We start from the raw sequence: 25,261 nt of genomic DNA, 5'->3' as shown, positions 1-25,261 counted from the left end.
TCCATTTTGCGCGTCAGGATGGCTAAGTACAGGCCTAATTGTTGCTCACGTGACTCAGCATGTCCATTCACCTAGCCTCTCTGGTGAGGAGAGCAGAGCGTAAACTCCACTCTATCTCCTTAGTTGAAATTCAATGACACTAGTAAAGCCTGTCATTGGGATGGAAGCAGTGCTGTTATTGGTCATTGGGATGGAAGCAGTGCTGTTATTGGTCATTGGGATGGAAGCAGAGCTGTTATTGGTCATTGGGATGGAAGCAGAACTGTTATTGGCATATCTGGGGGGGCTGGATGGCTGATGAGCATTTAGATGTGTGTACGGCTGAGAGGAGATGGGCTGTTTAAATGTTGCTCATGAACTTCCAGTCCCCAGAGAGTCATCAAGGAGATGGAGACTGCCGGTTCAGAGCTCAGAGTGTTACCGGCTGGGCTGTGGTGGGTGACCTTGAAGACGAGAGGCAGCAGAGTAAACGCTGAAGGAACACTGATGGCACACACAGTGACCCGTCATGACCAGAGGAGGTCACTGTGGACCTGCCCAGGATTCCATTATGTCCCACTGGCAGTTAGAGCAGAAGCAGCCTCCTCTGGACCTGTAAACTTCAGACTGTAAACTGGAGGTCCTGTGCAACACATGTCTGCGCTGTTTCGTTGTAAGCTCTCTGCTTAGCTGATCAAAGCAGCAGCAGCAGCACCAGGCCCATGTGGCTCAGGCATTCGTCACACTCTTAATTGGCATGCAGTGCTTTCTGTGTTGTTTCTGTGAAGTCTTCATGAAAGGACGGCCATTAAAATCAAGTCTTCCACCACAATGCTATACATTATCCAATCCGCCAGGAAGTGAAGCAAGCCACAACGGCGTCGGGAACAGAGCAACCACTTCCCATAAACGTCACAGTGGATGGATGAGAAGGAGTATGGGGGTAGGATGAGCAGCAGGGTGGGTAGAGAGAGGCTGGTTAACTAAGGTGGGGGTGACAACCACCCCGAGCATTCCTCCCTGCGCTGAGTCGCCGGGTGCTCAGTCATGGTAACTCTAGGCATGTTTCTGAGCTGTTCGGATGAATCAGCACAACCCGGTTTCACTTACGTACGTCTCTCTCTCTCGCTCTCTCTCATTCCCCCTCTCTGACATGACGTCTGTATAAGAGGATAAGTTACTGGGTCATGACATTTCCCTTTGGAAAAACATTGCTAAATTACAGCAGAGTAAACACACACACTCTCCCACGGTAGGCTTTCACTATGGGTTTGCGCTGAAGGTATTTGACCAAAATAACATAGTCAAGATGGCAACCATGTTTTTAGTGAGAGCTGTGATGTTACCTACAGTGGGGTGTGTTTATTAACTGTAGGTGCAAACTCTCCCCCTGCAGTTTGACACTTACCTGTGAGCAAGAGAGTGGAGTACCGACCCTCAACCATCCCCCTTTTCCTTCTTCTCTGACCACCATCTTAACTAGTTCTCTCCTCTGCTGTACCCCCTTTAGTCCTTATTTACCTTCAGAGTGCCTCCATAGGGGTGTGTGTCTTTAATGAACATGGCCCTCTCTCTTCACTCTCTGTTCACCTTCACAAACCCTGTCCTCCCCCTCTCTCTCTCCCCCTCTTTCCCTCTCTCTCTTTCCTTATCAATGTGCTTTTCATCAGAGCTGCCTTTAATGGGTTTAAAACAATCATGGCAAATACCAATACCGCCTGGAGGATGGAGAATAAAAGGTGTTTTTAAGTTGAGTAGGAGGTGAGTCAGAGGGGACTGTGCACTGCTCAGGCAAATTTACAACACATTCAGATGTGGGTTTCACATTCCTTGACCTGACTACGGTTTTCCTTGGCTTTAACAAACACAGCTACCGATTCTCGTTTTAGCGCAATAAACTACAGAGTAAGTATATTTGCAGACGAAGGCCCCTTTTGAAAACGAAGTGAATTTGCATAACATATGCTGCTTGCTTTATAATACTCACTAGTCCAACGTTCGAATCGGAGAACACCGTGTGGAGAGATTTGGGGAAAAAGAGCATAGCAAATGCGGTTTGAGAGGGAAAAAGCTGAGGCAACCACAACCTCTCAAATGAAAACAGTCTGGATCAGAAGATACTATTCCCAAGCTAATCTGTAGCTGAAATTAGAACAGGATACAACTCCCCATTAGAAACCTAATTCGAAACAGGCAAGAATATACCAAAATACGGTTCCAATTTCCAGTGAAATGTACCTCATCCGTAGAGATTTCCACATTTCAATCTCCAAAATAAAGTTATGTTACTGATGATAGATCTAAGCATTTGTTGAGGTATAGAAAATATTTCAGCAAGCGACCTTAAGGAGACATAGCCTTGCTCTGAAATCACACCAGTGGCCTAGTTTTATCTAGAGGCCAACAGCTTACTTGCCAGCACATTTTATACTAAAGGCTACATCAAAGCATAGAGCACTCAAAACAACAAGTATATACCACACAGATGAGTCCCAGATGTGAGAGGGGGCCAGAGTGACCACTTAAAGGATTTCTATCCCCTTTGCTAAATCTTCACAAAACAAAGACTCCAGATACAACGGCCCGGGCTGCTTTGAAGATGGCTGCACACACCCACAGCTGTTGACAGCCATGTTCTCAACATGGAGAGAGAAGGGGGCAGAGAAAAGAGGACCAACAATTAGACACTGTGTATACACATGCCCCCATTAAGAACCAACAGAGTGCCTACAAGCTCCGTTGTTGTGAAGACCACCATCCTGACAGAAGCTGGTCAAATAAAGAAGGACGAATGGAGGGCTGAAGAGGAGGGATACAGTGAAACAAACAAACAAATCCTTTACCCTCCTCCACCCTGTGTCACTCCAACACACTGGACCCACATGGAGATGGAATACAGTGCAAACGCTGAGTGGTCTTATTTTTTCCTCTCTTTTCCAAGGATAACAACCTCAAGGCAGTATGACATGTTTAGTGGGAAAAGCTGGAAGCTTTCTGGTTGAAAGCTAAAAGGATTGTCGATCCTCAGGCGCTGTGTCAGATGTCAGCAGTGACACAAGAACAGCTAAAGCAAGACAGGAAACTTCACTTTCAGAGGACGTCCACTGAGACTGAACCAGTCCCAGCCTGGGATTAACACAGCAGAGAAACTACAGGGAAACAGTTCATGCTCATAGCACTTCACGCCTGGACTGGTAAATGTAAGTGTAGGGGTGTATCTATCGCAGTAATAGTAGTGCTGTAAGCCTAGAAGTGAGAAGTGAGGTGAGGTGTGGTTGGAGGCAGTGGTAGTGCTTACCCGGGGATCTCTTGCTGGAGCGCAAGGGCATCATGTAGGACTGACGAGGCAGCAAGGGTGATGAGGGCAGGGACATGGACACACCCTTGGCCAGGCTCAGTCTGAACACATCCTCTGGGGCATAGGGGTGGTGGAGGCTGCCAGGCTCATGGGTTTGGGGTGCACCTCCGCCTTGCGGGCACCTTCGCTGGGCACTGTGGCGCTCACCCGCTGAGGAGAGAGGATGGAGGACACTGTTTAGGACATCATTCACCAAACTTGATTATAGAAGCGAAGCTTTTACACATCAAATACATCAAACCTTTCAAAATCTCCATGGGGCCAAAAACTGATTTGAGATCAGATATTGCCAGACATGTGGACTCCTGAATGTCTAATGGACTGGAAGGCATTCAGACAGTAGAACGAACCCATTCTCCCAGGGAAACTTTCTGCTAATGCTGTGTTCTGCACAGTCAGCTGCGGTTTGTGGAGAGCTGCTCCTAGCCACACTATGAAATCCAACTGACAGTTTCAGATGTCTTTAGGATACCAAGATAAGTCCAGATCCAGAGAGTGATCATGATCAGTGGTACAATCAGATACACACATCATGAGTGAATGGAGCCACATGCTATATGGTTTAACCTGAGGTCATGGGCCCACGCTGTTTCTCTCACGACACGAGGCTCAGGATGTGGCACGACAACCAGTTTGCTACATAAATAAGAGTGGTGTCATTGACCACAGAGCCGAGATAACCTGTGTGACTCATTGACCAACCCCCTGAAGAGGGTGATCCAAAAACCTTTGGACAAACCCACTGAGCAAATATGAGCAATTACTGTTTTGGCTCAGAACAATACTGAGAGCGTTCAAGTAAATTCATTGTACAGCTCATGTGTGAGAAATGAAAAATGATCCAGAACTAATGTCTCCAATTCAGTGGTTCAGGGTGGAGCAGCTTGAGATGCAAAATGCTTAAACATGTCGTTATTGATGCAATAGGTTACTCCAAAACAGAGTACATTATCTACACTGTACACAGAGCTGAACTCTGTGGGATCCAGCTAACAGCAGATAACCTAACCTGTGGGAAAGTGCCCTTTCAGGTCTCCTCTGAGTGCATTGAACTGATAAGCCATTATAGAAACCCACTACCCTGTAGGCTAATCCCCAAAAACATTAGAGGCAGTGATAGGTTCAGAGAGTACAGTATGGAGCCCTGATGTTCCCATGTTGCTCCCAATCTTTGTGAGAAAATAAGGGTCACTTCCCATTTATCACGGACTGCTCAGCTCAACCAAGCCTTCCTCCTTGAAAAAGAAAACACAATAACCTGTTCTGCAAGTATATGGCCTCATCTATAGCTTGGAGTCTTTCGCAACATGTACAGTTGAAGTCGGAAGATTACATACACCTTAGTCAAATACATTTAAACTCAGTTTTTCACAATTCCTGACATAAAAAAATCCCTGTCTTAGGTCAGTTAGGATCACCACTTTATTTTAAGAATGTGAAATGTCAGAATAATTGTAGAGAGAATGATTTATTTCAGCTTTTATTTCTTTCATCACATTCCCAGTGGGTCAGAAGTGTATATACACTCAATTAGTATTTGGTAGCATTGCCTTTAAATTGTTTAACTTGGGTCAAACGTTTCGGGTAGCCTTCCACAAGCTTCCCACAATAAGTTGGGTGAATTTTGGCCCATTCCTCCTGACATTGCTGGTGTAACTGAGTCAGGTTTGTAGGCCTCCTTGCTCGCACACGCTTTTTCAGTTCTGCCCACAAATGTTCTATAGGATTGAGGTCAGGGCTTTGTGATGGCCACTCCAATACCTTGACTTTGTTGTCCTTAAGCCATTTTGCCACAACTTTGGAAGTATGCTTGGGGTCATTGTCCATTTGGAAGACCCATTTGCGACCAAGCTTTAACTTCCTGACTGATGTCTTGAGATGTTGCTTCAATATATCCACATAATTTTCCTTCCTCATGATGCCATCTATTTTGTGAAGTGCACCAGTCCCTCCTGCAGCAAAGCACCCCCACAGCATGATGCTGCCACCCCCGTGCTTCACGGTTGGGATGGTGTTCTTCGGCTTGCAAGCACCCCCTTTTTCCTCCAAACATAACAATGGTCATTATGGCCAAACAGTTCTATTTTTGTTTCATCAGACCAGAGGACATTTCTCCAAAAAGTATGATCTTTGTCCCCATGTGCAGTTGTAAACCGTAGTCTGGCTTTTTTATGGCGGTTTTGGAGCAGTGGCTTCTTCCTTGCTGAGCGGCCATTCAGGTTATGTTGATATAGGACTCGTTTTACTGTGGATATAGATACTTTTGTACCTGTTTACTCCAGCATCTTCACAAGGTCTTTTGCTGTTGTTCTGGGATTGATTTGCACTTTTCGCACCAAAGTACGTTCATCTCTAGGAGACAGAACGCGTCTCCTTCCTGAGCGGTATGACGGCTGCATGGTCCCTTGGTGTTTATACTTGCTTACTATTGTTTGTACAGGTGAACGTGGTACCTTCAGGCGTTTGGAAATTGGTCCCAAGGATGAACCAGACTTGTGGAGGTCTACAATTTTTTTTTCTGAGGTCTTGGCTGATTTCTTTAGATTTTCCCATGATGTCAAGCAAAGAGGCACTGAGTTTGAAGGTAGGCCTTGAAATACATCCACAGGTACACCTCCAATTGACTCGAATGATGTCAATTAGCCTATCAGAAGCTTCTAAAGCCATGACATCCTTTTCTGGAATTTTCCAAGCTGTTTAACGGCACAGTCAATTTAGTGTATGTAAACTTCTGACCCACTGGAATTGTGATACAGTGAGTTATAAGTGAAATAATCTGTCTGTAAACAATTGTTGGAAAAAATTACTTGTGTCATGCACAAAGTAGATGTCCTAACCGACTTGCCAAAACTATAGTTTGTTAACAAGACATTTTTGGAGTGGTTGAAAAACGAGTTTTAATGACTCCAACCTAAGAGTATGTAAACTTCCGACTTCAACTGTATAGCCTACAGGCTTCCTGTGTGTTAGACACAGTGAGCACTTAGGCCAAAGCTGTTTCTTCCAAACAGTTCCCTGGAGCGCTTGCTGGGGATGACGTGGCTCAAGACCTGCTAATGATTCCGATTTAGTAGCCCAGAGTTCTAGATGGAAAACGCAGACCGTTCACCAAGAGCCAACATCGAATGGAAAGACCATTCTCAAGAAGTCATCTCTTCTGTTGAATCGAAACGTTGCCCTCTCAGGCTCTCATCTAACCAACCACATTAAAATGTCTGAATGATCAACCTCTAATAGTACTGCTGCTCATGCGTCAAGAGACAGGGCAGGCTGGATCATAATCACAGATGTGGGGAGCCACAGTCTTGCCCATTAGGCTCTGCTTGGCTCTGTTCTAAGGACCATGCCAGCCTCTTGTTTGGGACCCTTTTCCCAGATGATCCATGGTTTGCGTCCCAAATGTCACCCTATTCCCTACACAGTACACTACTTTGACCAGAGCCCTATTGGCCCTGGTCAAAAGTAGTGCAGTATATAGGGAATAGGTTGCCATTTGGGATGAAGCCCATGACGCCAGTCTGGACCATGAGGCTGAACCAATGGGAGAGGAGCGAGGCGCTAGTGGTCTGCTGCTATTAGACAGCCAGCCAGCGCTCGGTTCCTAAGGGGAAATGAGTGTTGGCTGCTGGGAATAATCTGCAACAGAGCGCTGTGTTCTCTCTGGGGTCTCGCCACCAGGGACACAAAGCTGTCTTGTGTTTAAAGGGCTCTTAAACAAGGAAGAATGCCAGTAACTGGCCCCGGTGCAATGACACCTCCGCATTCTTCCAGATGCTTGAGAAGTGTTTGACCACGCAGCTGAGCTGAGCCCTGTGGTCACCATGACCTGGTCGTGACCTTCTGACCAGAGATCACAATCCATATTCAACAGATTCAACCCACAAAAACAGATCTGTTAGTGGGCTCTTACTGACTGGCTAACATGACACGTTTGTGTGACTCAATGACCATACTGGCTGGAAGAACCTCACCCATTTGTACAGAATCAATGATCAGCTAGGTTAATTTTCAGACTTGTATTTTATTAGGCTCTGAACCTGACCAAATGCCAAAGCAGGCAGAGCTTCTATCAGTAGAGCTATTGGGCTTGTTTATACAGCCACACCAGAACACTGCCACGGATATAGCAGGCTGCTCCAACCGCACATGAAAAGGGGGCCCAATCCTAGACTGAAGACACTCTAAAGACATTCAGGGACTCATCTCAACCAATTACGCCACCCAGAGACAAGGGAAACTCCACACTATGCTTTGGTACGGAAGATCCTGATTCTTTCTGCATCCATTTTCAGGATTTGCAATCTAGCCTATAGGCAATATTCTTCACTACTAGACTAGACTATTATTGAAACAATGTCTGTTACTTTATAAAGACAAAAAAAAAAACGCTACAATGACGACAATGCGAGTTGTGAATTGACAGGAAAGGATTTCGTTAAAACCATTGAATTATGAAGATGAGCGCAAGCACAGGCCAAGCAATCAGAGGTCAAGCAGTTTGAGCAGGACCTCCTCCATCGCTAAGCTAGTTGTATGCAGTAACTAATGACCACACAGCTTCACCACGGTGTCAGGGTGTTATACGACAGGGTTGGGGGGAAGGGCGGACAGATAGAGAGAGAACCCCTCCATTCATGACAAATCCAAAACTGCTCAGAGTTACAAGGGCAATTAACACAAACACTACTACCGTATTACAATACCACTTTTGAGAAGTAGCCATCAAAGAGGAGGGTTGTATTTCACTAGGGGGCTCTGAGAGGGAGGGAGGGAGGGCCCTTTTATCACTGTGCTCAAATTATGCAGGGTGCCAATGGTGACTTCAGTTCACCCTGTTTGCCAGTAAATGATGTAGGCCTAAATTCTCTGTCTATTCTCACATTTCAAGAGCTGGACCTGTTTACAATGACAATATCCTCATTGTCACTGTTTCTTTTTCGCTCGTAAAACTAAATACCAGTCCTTGACTGAATGTCAGATCATAAAACCCCTTTTTGAGCGCTCATTTGTGCAGCGCTGCTAGACAGTGGGCGCTACTTTTCAGCCATATTGCATGCTAAAGACATTATGACAAAGTTGAAATTAGGGCTGATGGTTTTGAAAACAAGAGGCGCCACATTAAAGCAGGCATCAAAACAGTTGCTGGCTGGACAGCCTGCTGGCTGGGTGTTCCGGTAGCTGCACTGCCATCTGACCCAGAGCTAAAACTCAGAGGGAAACAGTAACGTAAACTCACCATGGGCTATTTCAGTTGCTTTTCCTCAAGTCCTGGCCCAGGAAAGGCCTGCAATTACAGCCCCTGCTGTGGTCCAAGTAAATCAACCCATTGTAATTATAAAGCCCTGCACCAAGATGATGAAAAAATGATTACAGTCCTTTTCATGCTCGTTTCTCCCTAATAAAAGAGGACCAAGGCCAATGAGGACCTGCCATCCCCATAAAAATATAATAATTATAATAATTGAAGTCATTGATTAAAGATCAATTCCTCAACTGGGAGGGTTTTAGGCAAATTCTGAACCGCCTGTAGCTATAGACTAGAACGAGGTGATGGGTGAGGGGAAAATGTGGCATTCTGCATTATGCATTTAAAAGGGTGATAAAATAAGAGTTAAAATACAGTGCCTTCAGAAAGTATTCACACCCCTAGACTTTTACCACATTTTGTTGTGTTACAGACAGAATAAAAAATTGATTAAATTGATATTTTTTGTCACTGGCCTACACACAATGCCTCATAATGTCAAAGTGGAATTATGTTTTCCAAAATGTTTACAAATTAATAAATAATGTAAAGCTGAAATGTCTTGAGTCAATAAGTATCCAAACCCTTTGTTACGTCAAGCCTAAATACGTTCAGGAGTAAACAGGTGCTTAACAAGTCACATAATAAGTTGCATGGACTCACTCTGTGTGCAATAATAGTGTTTAACATAATTTTTGAATGACTGCTTCATCTTTGTACCCCACACATACAATTATCTTTAAGGTCTCTCAGTCGAGCAGTGAATTTCAAACACAGATTCAACCACAAAGACCAGGGAGGTTTTCTAATGCCTCGCAAAGAAGGGCACCTATTGGTAGATGGGTAAAGAAAATAAAAAGGAGACAATGAATATCCCTTTGAGCATGGTGAAGTTTTTAATGACACTTTGGATGGTGTATCAATACACCCAGTCACTACAAAGATACAGGCGTCCTTCCTAACTCAGTTGCCGGAGAGGAAGGAATCCGCTCAGGGATTTCACCCTGAGGTCAATGGTGACTTTAAAACAGTTACAGAGTTTAATGGCTGTGATAGGAGAAAACTGAGGATGGATCAACAACATTGTAGTTATTCCACAATACTAACCTAATTGAGTGAAAAGAAGGAAGCCTGTACAGAATAACAAATTCCAAAACTGTCACGAATACAGCCGAAGCTGCCCCTCCTCCTTATTAATCACACCTGTTACCCATTATGCTTATTTGTGTCCCTATAATTACCTCTGTTTTCCCTCCTGAGTTTGTGCGTGATTGTCTGTTGTCTTACGTCGTTTGGTGAGCTGTTGTTCTGCTCTTCCCTGCGTGGAGGGTTTGTTATGGTTTACTTTTGTTTAGTAAATCCATTCATTTTCTCAGTTCTGTGTCCTGCGCCTGATTCCGTTTCACCACTTCACCCAGACGTTGACAGAATCACGCACCACCTATGGAGTCAGCAGGCACGTCCGATCCCAGTGCCTCGGTGGAGGAACGCATCCAACAGCACTCAACCATGTTGCAGGCTTTAGGGTCGGCTATGGATCGAGTGGTGAACACCATGGATCGATGGGAGAGAAGTGGGTTTCCTACACTTCCTCCTCCTCCGATTTCTCCCCCATCAAGACCATCAAACCCTGGATCCAGTGGAATTCGGCTCTCGCTCCCGAGGGAATATGATGGGACAGCTGCCGGGTGTAAGGGTTTCCTGCTCCAGGTGGAGCTCTACCTGGCAACCATCCACCCGGCTCCCTCGGGATACGAGAGCGTGTCCGCCCTCATCTCCTGTCTGTCGGGCAGAGCGCTGGAATGGGCCAACGCGGAGTGGGGTGGAATAGACGCTGAGTCCGTACATTACGAGGATTTCACCCGCCATTTCCGGGCTGTATTCGATCATCCGCCGGAGGGGAGAGCGACGGGGGAGCGTCTGTTTCACCTCAGACAGGGGAGGAGGAGCACACAGGACTTCGCCTTGGATTTCAGGACCCTGGCAGCCAGCGCGGGATCGAATGAGAGGGCCCTGATTGACCACTACCGATGCAGTCTACGGGAGGACGTTCGTAGGGAGCTGGCCTGCAGGGACACAAATCTAAACCTGGACCAGCTGGTAGATTTATCGATCCGGCTGGATAACCTGTTAGCCACCCGCGGACGTCCGGATCAGGGTCCGTCCAGTCCATCCCCCAGAACTTTCGACTCCACTCCTATGGAGCTTGGAGGTGCTGATGTGGAGAGACCCGGCAAGGGGGTGGTCTCCTGCACCAACTGTGGCCGCAGAGGACACACTGCGGGCCGGTGCAGGAGAGGACCCTCATGGAATCGAGGCAGCAGGCAGGGCCCTGGTGGACCATCCCAGGTGAGTAGGCACCCACCTCACCCAGAGCTCCCTGTTGCTCACATGACGATCAATGTAAATTTCCCTGGGTTTTCCCCACATTCCCAGCATAAGGCGCTCGTAGATTCCGGTGCAGCTGGGAATTTTATGGATAGGCTGGTTGAGCATAAATTAGGGATTCCTATATTGCCTGTAGATGTGCCCTTCCACATACGTGCCCTAGATAGTCGCCCTTTAGGGTCGGGTATGGTTAGGGAGGTCACAGTTCCACTCCGGATGGAGTGGAAGGGGGGTCATGAGGAGAGAATTAGTCTCTTCCTTATCGATTCTCCTTCATTTCCCGTGGTGCTGGGGCTTCCCTGGCTAGCCAACCATGACCCCAGGATTTCGTGGCAACAGAGGGCTCTTAAGGGATGGTCAACTCAGTGCTCGGGAAGGTGTGTAGGTGTTTCCGTAGGGGCAACTACAGTGGAGAGTCCAAACCATGTCTCCACAATGCACATTCCCTCAGAAAATGCCGATTTGGCTCTCGCCTTCTGTAAAAAGAAGGCGACTCAATTACCACCCCATCGACGAGGGGATTGTGCGATAGATCTCCGGGAAGGCGCTGCACTTCCCAGGAGTCACGTGTATCCTCTGTCACAGGAGGAGACGGTGGCTATGGAGACATATGTCACCGAATCTCTGGGACAGGGATACATTATGCCCTCCACTTCTCCTGCCTCCTCAAGTAATTTTTTGTGAAGAAGAAGGATGGAGGTTTACGCCCGTGCATTGACTATCGAGGTCTAAATCAGATAACCGTAAAATACAGCTATCCTCTACCTCTCATAGCTAGTATGACGGAGTCATTGCACGGGGCGCGCTTCTTCACGAACTTGGACCTCAGGAGCGCGTACAATCTGGTTCGTATCCGTGAAGGGGACAAGTGGAAGACGGCATTTAGTACCACCTCTGGTCACTATGAGTACCTCGTCATGCCGTACGGGTTGATGAATGCTCCCTCATTCAATCCTTTGTCGATGAGATTTTCAGGGATCTGCACGGAAAGGGTGTAGTGGTGTATATAGATGATATTCTCATCTACTCCGCTACACGCGACAAGCATGTGTCCCTTGCTTGGTAGACTGTTGGAGCATGACCTGTACATTAAGGCTGAGAAATGTCTGTTCTTCAAACAGTCCGTCTCTTTCGTAGGATACCGCCTGTCAGAGTCAGGGGTCAAGATGGAGTGAGACCGCATTTCAGCCGTGCGTAATTGGCCGACTCCTACCACGGTAAAGGAGGTTCAGCGATTTTTGGGGTTTGCCAACTACTACCAGAGATTTATCCGGGGCTTTGGTCAGATAGCAGCTCCCATAACCTCTTTGCTGAAGGGCGGACCGGTGCGCCTGCAGTGGTCAGCTGAGGCGGACAGGGCTTTTGGTCAGCTGAAGGCGCTGTTCACCTCGGCTCCCGTGCTGGCTCATCCGGATCCTTCCTTGCAATTCACAGTCGAGGTGGACGCGTCTGAGGCTGGGATAGGAGCTGTACTGTCTCAGCGCTCGGGTACGCCTCCCAAACTCCGCCCCTGTGCTTTCTTTTCGAAGAAGCTCAGCCCGGCGGAGCAAAACTATGATGTGGGGGACCGGGAGCTGTTAGCTGTTGTGAAAGCTCTTAAGGTGTGGAGACATTGGCTTGAGGGGGCAAAACACCCTTTTGTCATTTTGACTGACCACCGCAATCTGGAGTACATATGGGCAGCGAGGAGACTGAACCCTCGTCAGGCAAGGTGGGCCATGTTTTTCACGCATTTTGTGTTCACCCTATCGTACAGACCAGGTTCCCAGAATGCTAAGGCAGACGCTCTGTCCCGGCTGTATGACTCAGAGGAGCGGACCAGGGAGCCCACTCCCATATTTCCGGCTTCTTGTCTGGTGGCACCGGTGGTATGGGAGGTTGACGCGGACATCGAGCGGGCGTTACGCACGGAGCCCACTCCCCCCCAGTGTCCAGTGGGTCGTATGTACGTTCCGTCTGAGGTTTGTGATCGTTTGATCTATTGGGCTCACACGTCACCCTCTTCTGGCCATCCTGGCATCGGTCGGACAGTGCGCTGTCTTAATGAGAGGTACTGGTGGCCTACCTTAGCTCAGGACGTGAGGGTTTATGTTTCTTCCTGTTCGGTGTGCGCCCAGTGCAAGGCACCTAGACACCTGCCCAGAGGGAAATTACAACCTCTCCCCGTTCCGCAACGGCCGTGGTCACACCTATCGATGGACTTTGTTACAGATCTTCCTCCGTCACAAGGTAACACCACGATCCTGGTCGTTGTGGATCGGTTTTCTAAGTCCTGTCGTCTAATTCCTTTGCCCGGTTTCCCTACTGCCCTACAGACTGCAGAGGCCATGTTTACACACATCTTCCGGCACTACGAAACCTGCCCCTTCGCCTGCCCTGCCGGAAGCTGGGTCGGCGGTTTGTGGGGCCCTTTAAAGTCCTGAGGAGGTTGAACAAGGTTTGTTATAGGTTACAACTCCCCCCTGATTACCGTATTAACCCCTCGTTCCATGTGTCTCTCCTCAGGCCGGTGGTAGCTGGTCCGCTCCAGGAGTCTGAGGTGCGGGAGGTTCCTCCGCCCCCATTGGACATCGAGGGGGCACCGGCGTACTCGGTCCGTTCCATTCTGGATTCGAGACGTCAGGTGGGAGGCCTGCAGTATCTCGTGGAGTGGGAGGGGTACGGTCCGGAGGAACGGAGCTGGGTTCCCAGGAGGGACATCCTCGACCCCTCCTTGTTAAGGGATTTCCATCGTCGTCATCCGACTCGCCCTGCTCCGTGTCCTCCTGGCCGTCCCCGAGGCCGGTGTCACGAATACAGCCGAGGCTGCCCCTCCTCCTTGCTCGGGCAGGCTTCGGCGTTCGTCGTCACCGGAGTACTAGCTGCCACCAATCTATGTTTCTGTGTTACACTAGTCTTGTCTTTATTAATCACACCTGTTACCCATTATGCTTATTTGTGTCCCTATAATTACCTCTGTTTTCCCTCCTGAGTTTGTGCGTGTCCGTTGTCTTACGTCGTTTGGTGAGCTGTTGTTCTGCTCTTCCCTGCGTGGAGGGTTTGTTATGGTTTACTTTTGTTTAGTAAATCCATTCATTTTCTCAGTTCTGTGTCCTGCGCCTGATTCCGTTTCACCACTTCACCCAGACGTTGACAAAAACATGCTTCCTGTTTGCAACAAAGCACTAAAGTAATATTGCAGAAAATGTGGCAAAGCAATTAACTTTGTCCTGAATACAGTGTTATGTTTGGGGCAAATCCAATACAACAGCTTACTGAGTCCCACTCTCCATATTTACAAGCATGGGGGTGGCTGCATCCTGTTATGGGTATGCTTGTAATCGTTAAGGACTGGGGAGTTTTTCAGGATAAAAAAGAAACGGAATGGAGCTAAGCAAACGCAAAATTCTAGAGGAAAACCTGATTTAGTCTGCTTTCCACCAGACACTGGGAGATTAATTCACCTTTCAGCAGGACAATAACCTAAAACAGAAGGCCAAATCTACACTGGAGTTGCATACCAAGAAGACAGTGAATGTGAATTTGCTAGAAAATCTATGGCAAGACCTAAATATGGTTGTCTAGCAATGATCAACAACCAATTTGACAGAGCTTGAAGAATTTTTCAAAAAATAATGGGCAAATGTTGCACAATCCATGCGTGGAAAGCTCTTAGAGACTTACCCAGAAAGACTCACAGCTGTAATTGCTGCCAAATGTGCTTCAACAAAGTATTGACTCAGGGGTGTGAATACTTATGTAAATGAAATATTTCTGTATTTCATTTTCAATAAATTGGCTATAATGTCTAAAAACATGTTTTCACTTAGTCATTATGGGGTATTGTGTGTAGATGGGTGAGATATACATATATTTTTTCATCCATTTTGAATTCAGGCTGTAACACAACAAAATGAAATAAGTCTAGGGGTATGAATACTTTCTGATGGCACCGTATATACAGTACCAGTCAAAAGTTTGGACACACCTACTCATTCAAGGGTTTTCCTTTATTTTGTAGAATAATAGTGAAGACATCAAAACTATGAAATAACACATATGGAATCATGTAGTAACCAAAAAAGTGCTAAACAAATCAAAATATATTTTATATTTGAGATTCTTCAAAGTAGCCACCCTTTGCCTTGATGACAGCTTTGCACACTCTTGGCATTCTCTCAACCAGCTTCACCTGGAATGCTTTTCCAACAGTCTTGAAGGAGTTCCCACATACGCTGAGCACTTGTTGGCTACTTTTCCTTCACTCTGCCGTCCAACTCATCCCAAACCATCTCAATTGAGTTGAGGTCGGGGGATTGTGGAGGCCAGGTCATCTGATGCAGCACTCCATCACTCTCCTTCTTGGTCAAATAGCCCTTACACAGCCTGGAGGTGTGTTGGGTCATTGTCCTGTTGGAAAACAAATGATAGTCCCACTAAGCCCAAACCAGATGGGATGGCGTATCGCTGCAGAATGCTGTGGTAGCCATGCTGGTTAAGTGTGCCTTGAATTCTAAATAAATCACAGACAGTGTCACCAGCAAAGCACCCCCACACCATAACACCTTCTCCTCCATGCTTTACTGTGGGAACTACACATGCAGAGATCATCCGTTCACCCACACTGCATCTCACAAAGACACAGTGATTTGAACCATAAATCTCCAATTTGGACTCCAGACTAAAGGACACATTTCCACCAGTCTAATATCCATTGCTCGTGTTTCTTGGCCCAAGCAGGTCTGTTCTTCTTATTGGTGTCCTTTAGTAGTGGTTTCTTCTTCAGCAATTTGACCATGAAGGCCTGATTCACACAGTCCCCTCTGAACAGTTGATGTTGAGATGTGTCTGTTACTTGAACTCTGTGAAGCATTTATTTGGGCTGCAATTTCTGAGGCTGGTAACTCTAATGAACTTATCCTCTGCAGCAGAGGTAACTCTGGGTCTTCTATTTCTGTGGCGGTCCTCATGAGACCAGTTTCATCATTGATGGTTTTTGCGACTGCACTTGAAGAAACTTTCAAAGTTCTTGACATTTTCTGATTTGACTGACCTTCATGTCTTAAAGTAATGATGGACTGTCGTTTCTCTTTGCTTATTTGAGCTGTTCTTGCCATAATATGGACTTGGTCTTTTACAAAATAGGGCTATATTCTGTATATCCCACTACCTTGTCACAACACAACTGATTGGCACAAACGCATTAAGAAGGAAAGAAATTCCACAAATTAACTTTTAAGAAGGCACACCTGTTAATTGAAATGCATTCCAGGTGACTACCTCATGAAGCTGGTTGAGAGAATGCCAAGTGTGCAAAGCTGTCATCAAGGCAAAGGGTGGCTATTTGAATAATCTCAAATATAAAATATATTTTGATTTGTTTAAAAAATATTTGGTTACTACATGATTATTGCATAGTTTTGATGTCTTCACTTTATTCTACAATGTAAAAAAATTTAAAAATAAAGAAAAACCCTTGAATGAGTAGGTATGTCCAAACCTTTGACTGGTAGTGTATGTCTAACTATAAAGTGACTATAAGGGCATTTTATTGCATCTGAACATCAAATATGATCAAGTTAACTTAAGTGATTAGAACAGAGTCAAATTAGCAAATCGTAATTCCGCAGTACACAAAGTATTGATTTCATATTGATATCCCAAGCAAATGGTTGTTTCGTGCAAGGTAGTCTATATTCAGTCCATCTGGCAATGGGACCAACCACACAAAATAAAAGTCAACCAAAGTGAATTTAAACCGATTCGTTTTTTCATGCATGGTTTATGAGGCCCATTTTCCTCCTGCTGCCATTTGAGGTGATGTCTGGTAGCATAGCTGAATGCTTCAAAATGTCTTTCAGGGTGTAATTCTGGATTGTGTCGTCCGCCTTTCAGAGCAAATCTGTGCACTGGAATGTTATCTGTCACTCTCAGTGAAGAAATCCAAAGCCCCCCCACCAGCAGTGTACTTGCTCGACCGACCCTCAGTTGCAATACCCTCTAAACAAAGGGGATGCAACCTTGAGCAAGGATGAGCTTATGCCAGACAAAAAGATGCTTAGAATTCAAATCGTGCCACTTGGCCTGCCACAGAAGCTCAGACTTACAGTACCTTCCTTATGGGCTTTTGCTTGTTTACATGAAGAGAATCATATTCATGATTTGCCTCGCCATGCAATTGTCCTAATATTTTCATTGTGTGTGTGTGTGTGTGTGTGTGTGTGTGTGCGTGTGTGTGTGTGTGCGTGTGTGTGTGTGTGTGTGTGTGTGTGTGTGTGTGTGTGTGTGTGTAATCTCTATTAGCTTCTCACCAGTTAATTTGATGAACCACTGAGAGAAAATGAAGAAAGGCTATAATGAATGCAGATTATTTTTGTCAACACACAAAGCCACATGACCATAGAACATTACACCAATGGGGAATTATCCCACTAGACTGCATGCCAATGAGGCTTCCCAGTGTACTTCCGAGACCAGGGTGACAGTTTCACAAAAGCTGTCAAGGTTAACACGCAGGCAGCACACAGAGACAGAGGGAGAGAAAACCTGACAGAGGGAAAGAGAAAAATTAAGTGGGGGATAGGGGTAGTTAGTATACATCAATTTGTACATGATAAAATAGCAATTCGTTTTAACCAAGTATGCTAAATGAGTCTTCTTTATCTTTAAGTAAGCCCAGTATGGCTGCCTGTCTGAGTGACTGCCATATCAGCAACCTCTCCTGTCTAGACTCATCTCTAGGGGAAATCATGCAGCCAATCTGGGATTCCTGGAGGGAAAAATGTTTCTCCCCTACAAGACCCCTTTGGTCAGCCAGCTGTAGTCATGGAAACAGTCAAAATATCACACAAGCTGGCAAAAGACCCAATTCAGAGAGGACAGATTGAGTTAGTATCCAGGATAATAATACAATTCCACACATTACACAAGCTTCAGAGTATGTTGGCTACTTGGATACACATTCCTCAGAAACCCATTTCACCTGTGTGATAACATCAGTCACATAGAGGAATCAATCTCCACAGAGCAGCCCAATTTCTGTCTGTGACACTAAAGAGGATCAGTCATCTATTCTTTCTCAAAAGGCTTCATCTTTCAAGTTTATTACACTCTCTTGTTTATGAAGAATGCCTAAATTATATTTCCACACAAAGCATCCTTCAGACTAAAATCCACTGACAGTATTTCCTCAATGTTCAGTTATATCAATAGCCTGTCAGAGACGAAACCCTCTGGCAGTGTTAAAATACATCTGTGTTGAATTGAACTCATTGAGTCATCTCTGCTGGTGGTCCCTGGGGAAAGAAACCAATGCTGACTGTCTTTTAGCTGCAGCGTGTCACTGAAACCCTCCACTCTCATCCCAAAGAGTTTCTAAAGTGAACAAATGAGCTGGTCAAAGCAGAGCCGAAGCCATGCTGCAGGCAATAGGCAGGCAGACTGCAGAATCATCCCGCAGTAAAACCTCTGATGCTCTGTAGTGGCCTGTGCACTGGAATGTCTTCACCAGCCTCCCCTGGGTTACAGAGACAGAGGGAGGGGGAGGATGGGAGATGGAGGAGGCGGTGGGCAGCCAGCGACCATGACATTTCCCATTCCTCTTCATAAATGGTGAATTTAAGCAGGTATGGGAAACATATCTGGGCCAGACAATGTCTTTACCACATGGTTTATTTAAAGCTGGTTTAAAGCAGAGAGGCAAGAAAGGGCATTGGAAGCGTGGGGAAAAGACACGTTGTGCCAACTGATACTGCATAAAGCAGACAGAAGCCCAGGGAAGGTTTTAATTAAACCATCATAATCTCTGTAGGAGAAGATATGAATACCAATGAGGTGCCAAGCAACACAAGGAGAGAGAGAGCACTCTCCCACAGAGCAGCACAGGTGTGCCGTAAAAACCAGTCGGTTGATCTCAAAAACACACAAGACAGTCGCACATGTATCATAAGGATTTAACAAGTCTGTCAGGGCTTAGAAAAGGGAGCTGGCGGTGGGGCGATGTGAGGATACGTGTCTCTAACTACATTTTTCGCTCTCAAGGTCACCATCCAGAACACCGTTCCAGTTTTAAGAAACTACAGGAGAGCATAACCTTACTCCCATCACTCAGAAGCGAAGAAAAAAGATAATCCACAAAGAATGTCCCTGTCCTACCTGAGGACATAATCTCATCACAGCATACAGTGCCTTCTGAAAGTATTCAGACCCATTGACTTTTCCACATTTTGTTACGTTACAGCCTTATTGTAAAACGTATTAAATTGTTTGTTTTTTCCTCATCAATCTACACACAATACCCCATAATGACAAACAAAAACAGGTTTTTAGAAATGTTTGCTAATTTATTAAAAATAAAAACCTGAAATATCAAATTTACATAAGTATTCAGACCCTTTACTCAGTACTTTGTTGAAGCACCTTTGGCAGCGATTACAGCATCGATTCTTCTTGGGTATGACGCTACAAGCTTGGCACACCTGTATTTGGGGAGTTTCTCCCATTCTTCTCTGCAGATCCTCTCAAGCTCTGTCAGGTTGGATGGGGAGCGTCGCTCTTGCGTCTCTCTAGAGATGTTCGATCGGGTTCAAGTCCGGGCTCTGGCTGGGCCACTCAAGGACATTCAGAGACTTGTCCCGAAGCCACTCCTGCATTGTCTTGGCTATGTACTTAGGGTTGTTGTCCTGTTGGAAGGTGAACCTGGAGCAGGTTTTCATCAAGGATCTCTCTGGACTTTGCTCCGTTCATCTTTCCCTCGATCCTGACTAGTCTCCCAGTCCCTGCCGCTGAAAAACATCACCACTGCATGATGCTGCCACCACCATGCTTCACCGTAGGGATGGTGCCAGGTTTCCTCCAGACGTGACGCTTGGCATCCAGGCCAAAGAGTTCAATCTTGGTTTCATCAGACCAGAGAATCTTGTTTCTCATGGTCTGAGAGTCCTTTAGGTGCCTTTTGGCAAACTCCAAGCAGGCTGTCATGTGCCTTTTAATGAGGAGTGGCTTCCGTCTGGCCACTCTACGATAAAGGCCTGACTGGTGGGGTGCTGCAGAGATGGTTGTCCTTCTGGAAGGTTCTTCCATCTCAACAGAAGAACTCTTGAGCTCTGTCAAAGTGACCAATGGGTTCTTGGTCACCTTCCTGACCAAGGCCCTTCTCACCCGATTGCTCAGTTGGGCTGGGCGGCCAGCTCTAGGAAGAGTCTTGGTGGTTCGAAACTTCTTCCATTTAAGAATGATGGAGGCCACTGTGTTCTTGGGGACCTTCAATGCTGCAGAATTTTTTTTGTATTGTTCCCAAGATCTGTGCCTCGACACAATCCTGTCTCCGCGCTTTGTCATTATGGGGTATTGTGTGTAGATTGATAAAAAATAATAATCAATTTTAGAATAAGGCAAACATTTCTAAAACCTGTTTTCGCTTTGTCATTATGGGGTATTGTGTGTAGATTGATGTGGGAAAAAAAATATTTAATAAATTTTACAATAAGGCTGTAACGTAACAAAATTTGGAAAAAGTGAAGGGGTCTGAATACTTTCCGAATGCACTGTATATCGGGATATTATTTTTGACGATATGTGACCGACCGCCTCGATTCAGTCTTATGTAGCAAAATTTGAAATTGTGTTTTTTACATTGAATAAAAGTAAAGACTCAGAGCTAGAAAATTGTATATCATACACTGCAGTTGAGAACCAATGGGAAAGTAATTCTGCTTTGAAAGTTGATAAACTAGTAACCCCACTTTTGAGAAAATGGCCCTTGAATGTTTTGGTACACCTACTGGAGAGCTCTTTTTTGTCTACACCCATTCAGTATCGTTCACACCCTCTTAAGTCTTAGTCCCACCCATCTCTTTAAGGATGTGAGGCCATGTGGTAAACACGCTTTATCAAATAAAATCGATGTTTATTTGTCACATGCACAGGATACAGAAGGTGTAAACGGTACAGTGATAGTACTTGCATACTTGCATAGTACCAATATCAAAAACAGAAAGTGTCCAGATAAAAATATTGTACAAATATTTTATTGTTATTAGATGACGCTTACCCGACACACTTGTCTAAATTGATGTGTCATGTGAAGGAAATGCTATACCCACCCCTCACCCTCACCCACATCTAGCTAAGTGGATGGGTCACTATTGTCTAGACATGTACACATGTTCATGAAATACAATCGATGGCCATAATCACCCCCAGACACACCTGCTAATTTGATGGGTCATGTAATAATCTGGCCGAAGTGGAGTCTTTTGTTTAGACATGTAGCTAGCTAGGTAGCATAACCCCAACTCATGCTACTACCTAATGTTAGCTGTAGTATGAATCTGCAGGTAGCTAAAGCTAACAAACTAGGTTCAATGTTAACTAGCTAACATTAGGCTATAACTAGCAATGCAAATGGTTTTCTGATTCAAATAATATTATTACACAGATCATACATGTAACGTTAGCTAGCAAGCCAGCAAGCTAACGTTTGCTAGCTAACTAACAGTATGCTTTAACTCGCAATAAAAATGACTTTCTGACAAAATTAGAAACTTATATCTGGAAAATGTAGCTAGACTCTTACCCGCATACATGGATGAACACTTCACTTTTTTTTACTCTGTTTTGTTTGTAGCTACATCTTGTTTGGCCAGCTTTGTGTCAAGTCACTCCGTGGCGTATGCAGAAAGTAGCTCATCACTTTTTCCTACTGATCTGTCGATAGCGCCTGCTAAATTCAGGGCATCATTGTTGTTGAGAAAAGTAGCACAACTTTTTTAGCTCTCAATGGCTAACGTTATATCTTTCAAAAACGGCGCGGTAGAAAGGACTGTCAACACATACTGAAAAGCTCACGTTATAGACAGAACCGTGCTACATGGCAGACCAACCCAACTTATCTCCCGGCATGTCCAGCCCATACATTATCTCAGCCAATCATGGCTAGTCGGAAGGTTCCTCTCTTTTTCCATGGCTAAACCAGGCTAGTAATTATTAAAATATATTCATATTTATGGATGTAATACGAGTGTCACGGATTCAGCCGAGGCTGCTCCTCCTCCTTGCTCGGGCAGGTTTCGGCGTTCGTCGTCCCCGGAGTACTAGCTGCTACCGATCTATGTTTCGGTGTTAGTCTTGTTTGGTCTTTATTGTTTACACCTGTTTCCAATTATGTTGCATTGTATTCCCTTTAAAACCCCCTGTCTCTCATAGTTTATTGTGTGTGATTGTCGGCAGTAGCTGTTGTGTGCGAGTATTGTTCCTCCCTGTTAGGAGGTTTTTTGGTTTTGTACTTTCTATACTGTGTTCAGTAAAGTACGTCTGCCAGTAGCTCGGTGTCCTGCGCTTGACTTCGTTTACCGCATACACGTCAACCTGACAACGAGTTTGGTATTAAGGCACATGAAAGTTCACATGTTCCAGAAGGCATTTCTGCAACAAACAAAAAAACGCATTTTGATAAACAATAAATGTTTACGTTCAAATGCTGCTGCTGTGAAGTAGTGACGTGCGACATATGCCTAGTTTCCTGAAACGAGTCACATATATCATATCGTTTTGACAATATCTGAATATTATTTCTGCGCTAGTTGGCTGTACCTGCACCAAAACTCCAGTATTATTCCTTCATAGCTTGTTCTCCATCTTCTTTTTAAATATGGAGCCAATGACTGATCAAAACTGATTTTCTCATGCACTCTCATTCCTCTGCAGCAGACATATAGTGAGCAATATGTTTGGAACTTCGAATCGCAATAGAATCACAGTATCTAATTGCAATATAGAATTGTGAGAATCACAATACATATCGTATCGGCACCAACGTATCGTGATTATATCGTATCGTGAGGTCCCTGGCAATTCCCAGCCCTAATATTGAGATAGCCTACAAACACCTTTGGCAGTTGTCTGCATTTTGCTGGTGGGTGGTGAGATTTACGAAGTACAATCAAGAGAGGGCACAGCCTTCACATTAAAAGCCTGGCATTAACTCGTTTCATTGATCTACAAAGGCCCAGTGTTCTTGTCTGATCCAAGTATTTTTGAATACATTTTCACAGATTCACTGAAGCCAGCCCCAGTTTGAGTTGAGGGAGGGGGTTATTGATATTCATACAGGCAGCATTGTGAGTGCGATTACCAGTCTGAAGGCCTCTCCACAGTGTTCTTCAGTACTCAGGTCTGGAGAAGTGGGGCACACAGCTACGCTCCCACGCTTTGGGGAAAAACCCCTCTCACCTCCCCATTCATCCCCATTCACACATAGCAAATCCTCATCTGGCCACATTAATTGGTGACAGTAAATCAGCTGCTTGTTGCTCCTTTTAAAACTCCTCAGTGAGGCATGGAGACAGTCACCTGACCAAAGCAGTCACACTCCAACTACTCTAGTGTCTAGTAATGTTACACAGTGGAGAGGAAACGCCAAGAAGACCCTTTACAACACAGCCTTGCCTAGGCCTACATTGTCCTCAATTGCTCTCTTCACATGGTTCACATGATGTGGCTAACTGTATGGCTGTCCTCTACTTACCCCAGTATGTAGCATTCGGTACTGAGACAGTGTGTATGGCTGACCCAACCAGAAGAGAGAGGTATGATGGATGACCCTGAAGGGTTTTTCTTACTGTAATCAATCATGTGGTGACTCTGAACAGACCTTTGTGGGTTATGATGCCTAGGGAGCTGGGTAACCCGGGTTCACCATACAACACAACCCCTTGAGGAGTGGACAAGAGAAAGGGGGCCTGACTGTAGGGGTCTCGCCGCCTACACTCACTGTTCTATTGTCCACATCAACCTTGGATTTCTGAAGCTCTTCTGAAGGTTACACATTTTTCAGAGTGCCGGTTTTCTGCTTCTTCTACCATAATCACAAACCAGCGCTGGGGTCTGAATGAATATGTTTTCCATGCAGGGAGCTTCGCAGTGTGTGTGCGGCCTTGGAGAGCAGAGGTTAACGACAGACTGTGATTGCCATTAACACAGGTCATTAGGCAGTCCTTCTTGTGGGGCAGGTGAGGTCATGAGAATATCACTGACCACTAGACAATTGGAAGTCTCAGCTCAGGCCCTTTTCAATAGAGTTCAATGGATGTGGCCGTGGTACAAAGCCTGTCCATCCACCCCCTTCTGCACAGCCTAATCCCATAAGCAAACAACAGGAGCCAGGGGAATCTTAGTGCTTTGTGTCGCGCCGGAAAACCTGTCGTGATGTTGAACCTTTGTGAGTTCATAATACATGCTGATGGCCACTTTTGTTGCCTTAGTTCAGCAAGGGGGATTTCCGTTTTATGTATAAATAATCTATTAATGGATTGATGATGAACAATTGATTGATGACGATGATCTATTAATGATTAATCAGTTATCTTTGAGAGCTTTGACTGATGGACCACTGAAAGACAGTACAGCACCCAGTGACATTCCACTGCTTTCAACCAGATTCACAACCTTCCTACATGTTGACCTTGTCTGCTCATCTACTGTTGACCCTGCTCCAGTGTCCCTCAGTGCTGTAGCTGGAGGACGTGGAATGTGCCAGAGTAGCTGCTGTTTCCTTATAAAGAAAACCAGCCTGGGAGGGGAGGCCATTTTAAGGATGAGGAAAAGGGAGGTGAATGTGAAGAGGGAGCCGGGCGGCGCTCCTTGCAGAAAGCATTATCCTCCTCTTCCCTTTGAGGCCAGGCACAAAGGGGGACGAGGTCATTAGTTCAGCCGGTCTCAAACGCTCCTGAGCTGGGGACGGACCGGTGTATTCATCTGCTCACGCAATCACAAAGAGCATTTCTCTGTCCCATTCAGTCCTGCTACAGAGCAGTGCAGAGCAGAGAGAGAGGGGCCCGGGGCCACAGTCTACGCAGAGGCCTCCACGGACTCCCACACACAATCTTTACAGAGTCACCAGCTCTCTCTGTTACTTGAAGGGATACGTCTCTCATGATAGAGGCCTCAGATGAAGCATGCAGCCGTAAAACACTGCAAACTATACTGTCTCAGACAAACCGATACATACTTGGAACGGAGGGGTTGTAAAACATATTTACTCACATTCAGTCAGAGGCTTATGTACTGTACACTAAATCATTCCTCATGTGCTGAGTCTAAACACGTCAGTCGAGCGAGAGAAACACCAAATTAGGTGCACAAACACACAACGTCTGAGGGAGTGTGGAGGATGTCAAGAGATATAAAAGCCGAAGGAAATCAGACAAAAGGAATGTGTCTGTCTACCCAGTCAGGTCACGGTATAATGAGAAAAGCCTGTGGCCCGCTGACCTCTCCAGCCAATGAACTGCCATAACAGCCACTATCGGCCT

The 25,261-nt window shown here is 45.6% G+C and overlaps 1 protein-coding gene across 2 annotated transcripts in view; it reads right to left on the bottom strand.

Moving 5' to 3' along the window:
- tanc1b (tetratricopeptide repeat, ankyrin repeat and coiled-coil containing 1b) overlaps positions 1–25,261 on the bottom strand; it is a gene marked incomplete at its 3' end in the record, with an annotated part of 187,814 nt that overhangs the window by 113,137 nt on the left and 49,416 nt on the right. For both annotated transcript variants that reach the window (XM_084162237.1, XM_084162238.1), the window contains exon 3: positions 3,278–3,487. In XM_084162237.1, the coding sequence (XP_084018363.1) occupies positions 3,278–3,487 (210 nt within the window). The remainder of the gene's footprint in view (positions 1–3,277; positions 3,488–25,261) is intronic.

The sequence above is a fragment of the Coregonus lavaretus genome, assembly GCF_964263955.1.
Source record: "Coregonus lavaretus genome assembly, chromosome: 5".
Taxonomy (NCBI): domain Eukaryota; kingdom Metazoa; phylum Chordata; class Actinopteri; order Salmoniformes; family Salmonidae; genus Coregonus; species Coregonus lavaretus.
This window is presented reverse-complemented; position numbering and strand designations above follow the sequence as displayed.